Below are 2,769 nucleotides of genomic sequence, written 5' to 3'. Positions count from 1 at the left end.
ATTTTATTCGTATTTTTATTCATTGTTTTATGCTGGTTTAATTCCTTTTAATTCACCTTGCATTTTATTTTTGCTTTAATTCGTTTTAATTCACTTAATTCTAATCGGTTTTAATCCTCGTTTAATTCTCTATTACCCATTTTAATCGGTTTTAATCCACTTACAATTCATTTGTATCCATTTTAATCGGTTTTAATTCACTTAGTTTGCTATAAACCACTTTTAATTCGTTTTAACCGGTTTTAATCCACTTTTAATTCTTTTTAATTCATTTTAATTGGTTTTAATCCCCTTAATTGGTTTTAATCGAGTTCTAAGGAATTTTAATCGGTTTTAATCCACTTTTAATTTGCTATAAACTACTTCTAATTTGTTTTATTTTAATCGGTTTTAATCCACTTTTAATTCTTTTTAATTCATTTTAACCGGTTTTATTCCACTTAATTGGTTTTAATCCAGTTTTAAGTAATTTTAATCGGTTTTAATCCAATTTTATTTTAATCCATTTTTAATTCGTGTAAATTTATTTTAATCGGCTTTAAGCCTTTTTTAATTCATTTTAATCGGGTTTAATCCACTGTTTTAATTTATTTTAATCGGCTTTAATCCACTTTTAATTCATTTTAATCGGGTTTAATCCACTATTAATTCATTTTAATTTATTTTAATCGGCTTTAATCCACTTTAAATTCATTTTAATCGGGTTTAATCCACTATTAATTTGTTTTAATTTATTTTAATCGGCTTTAATCCACTTTTAATCGGTTTTAATCCACTTCTAATTCGTTTTAATCCCGTTTTAATGCAGTTTTAATTAATTTTAAGCAGTTTTAATCCGTTTTAACCCCCTGAACCCCAAACCCGCCCCCCCCGTTTCCTGACAGCTTTTCCCGCGCTCCTTGGCCCCGCCCCGTGCGCAAGCCCCGCCCACCGCCGCCATGTTTTACTACCCGGCCGTGCTGCAGCGGCACACGGGCTGCTTCGGCGTCATCTGGTAACCACGGCAACGGGGTGAGGGGGAGCGTGGCTTCACCCGCGGGCCAATCAGATCGCGCCTCTCGCTCCGCTGCCGCCCTCTGATAGGCTGGCGGCCACGTGCAGCTCCCGCGTGCTGCCGCGGGAGTATCTCAGTGTGGACGTGCCGCGGCTTTGGTAACACCCGGGGGGGCGTGGCCTCAACGCGGGGGGGCGTGGCCGCGGCGTCCGACCGCGCTCCCCCATTGGCTGCCCTCGTTGCAGCGCGGCGGTGTCGGCGTTCGTGAGTGGCCGAGGCGGGTGGGAGGCCCCGCCCCCGCCGGCCGGAGCCCCGCCCCCTCGGTGCTCGCTGTACCTGGCGGCGCTGCTGCAGCTGGGGCTGGCGCGGGTCTACGGGCGGCAGTGCCGGTGCCTGCTGCGTGCGTTCATTAGCGCTAATTAGCGCTAATTAACGGGGTACTGGGGGGGGGGCTCATTAGGGAAGTAAAGGGGGGTCGATAATGGGGGGATGACGGGTAAAGATGGGGGAATTAGGAGTTAATTAGGGGTAATTAGGGGGTTATGTGGGCAATTGGGGATAATGGGGGTGATTGGGTGTTAATGGGTTAATTAGGGGTAATTGGGGGGTTGTGTGGGCAATTAGGGGTTACTGTGGGGTGATGGTGGGTTAATGTGGGGTTAATTAGGGGTAATTAGGGGGTTATGTGGGCAATTAGGGGCTAATGTGGGGTAACTGGGGGTTAATGTGGGGTGATTGGGGGTTAATGTGGGGTAACGGGGGTTAATGTGGGGTAATTGGGGGTTAGGATGTATGAGTTGGGTTAATGAGGGGGAATTAGGGGCTAATGGGCAATTAGGGGTTAATGGGGGAATCGGGTTATTAATGGAGCAATTAGGAGCTAATGGGGGAATCGGGTTATTAATGGGGCAATCAGGGGCTAATGGGGATTTAAGGGTTAATGGGTGATTGGGGGTTAATGTGGGGTTCATTAGGGGTAATTGGGGGGTTATGTGGGCAATTAGGGGCTAATGTGGGGTAATTGGGGGTTAATGGGGGATTGGGGTTAATGCGGGGTAATGGGTTAATATGGGGTGATTGGGGGTTAATGGGTAATTGGTTAATGTGGGGTGATTGGGGGTTAAAGTGGGGTAATTAGGGGGTTATGTGGGGTAATTGGGGGTAATTGGGGGTTAATGCGGGGTGATTGGGGTTAATGTGGGGTTAATTAGGGGTAATTGGGTTATGTGGGCAATTAGGGGCTAATGTGGGGTAATTGGGGGTTAATGTGGGGTGATGGGGGTTAATGTGGGGTTAATTGGGGTAATTAGGGGGTTATGTGGGCAATTAGGGGCTAATGTGGGTTAATTGGGGGTTAATGTGGGGTGATTGGGGGTTAATTTGGGGTTAATTAGGGGTAATTAGGGGGTTATGTGGGCAATTAGGGGTTAATGGGTAATTGGCAGTTAATGTGGGGTAACGGGTTAATGAGGGGTGTTGGGGGTTAATGTGGGGTTCATTAGGGGTAATTAGGGGGTTATGTGGGGTAATTGGGGGTTAATGTGGGGTAATTGGGGGTTAATGCAGGGGAATTAGGGGTTAATGGGTGATTGGGGGTTAATGGGGAATCGGGTTATTAATGGGGCAATTAGGGGTTAATGGGGGATAGGGTTATTAATGGGGCAATTAAGGGTTAATGGGGAATTGGGTTATTAATGAGTTAATTAGGGGTTTATGGGGGAATTGGGTTATTAATGAGTTAATTAGGGGTTAATGGGGGAATCGGGTTATTAATG

The 2,769-nt window shown here is 45.4% G+C and overlaps 1 protein-coding gene across 1 annotated transcript; it reads left to right on the top strand.

The window, feature by feature from the left end:
* The first annotated feature begins 925 nt into the window (after window positions 1-925).
* On the top strand, window positions 926-1,417 carry LOC130609418 (meiotic recombination protein REC8 homolog). The gene is made up of 3 exons (XM_057428366.1): window positions 926-994; window positions 1,084-1,152; window positions 1,240-1,417. Exons 1-3 carry the CDS (start codon window positions 939-941, stop codon window positions 1,415-1,417), a joined length of 303 nt encoding a protein of 100 aa, XP_057284349.1. The 5' UTR covers window positions 926-938.
* Window positions 1,418-2,769: the final 1,352 nt, after the last annotated feature.

Source organism: Pezoporus wallicus, unplaced genomic scaffold, assembly GCF_028554395.1.
Source record: "Pezoporus wallicus isolate ANWC-B61680 ecotype Strahan unplaced genomic scaffold, APGP_CSIRO_Pwel_v1 contig_7817, whole genome shotgun sequence".
Lineage (NCBI taxonomy): Eukaryota > Metazoa > Chordata > Aves > Psittaciformes > Psittacidae > Pezoporus > Pezoporus wallicus.
The sequence above is the reverse complement of the archived record's forward strand: the minus strand, read 5'-3'. Positions and strand labels throughout refer to the sequence as shown.

Bases quoted from the DNA above. Each gene is read 5' to 3' on its own strand.
- LOC130609418 (XM_057428366.1), top strand. From the start codon at position 939: ATGTTTTACTACCCGGCCGTGCTGCAGCGGCACACGGGCTGCTTCGGC. The intron at 995-1,083 runs GTAACCACGGCA...GCCCTCTGATAG, and splicing joins GGCTGCTTCGGCGTCATCTG to GCTGGCGGCCACGTGCAGCT. The intron at 1,153-1,239 runs GTAACACCCGGG...CCCTCGTTGCAG, and splicing joins GTGGACGTGCCGCGGCTTTG to CGCGGCGGTGTCGGCGTTCG.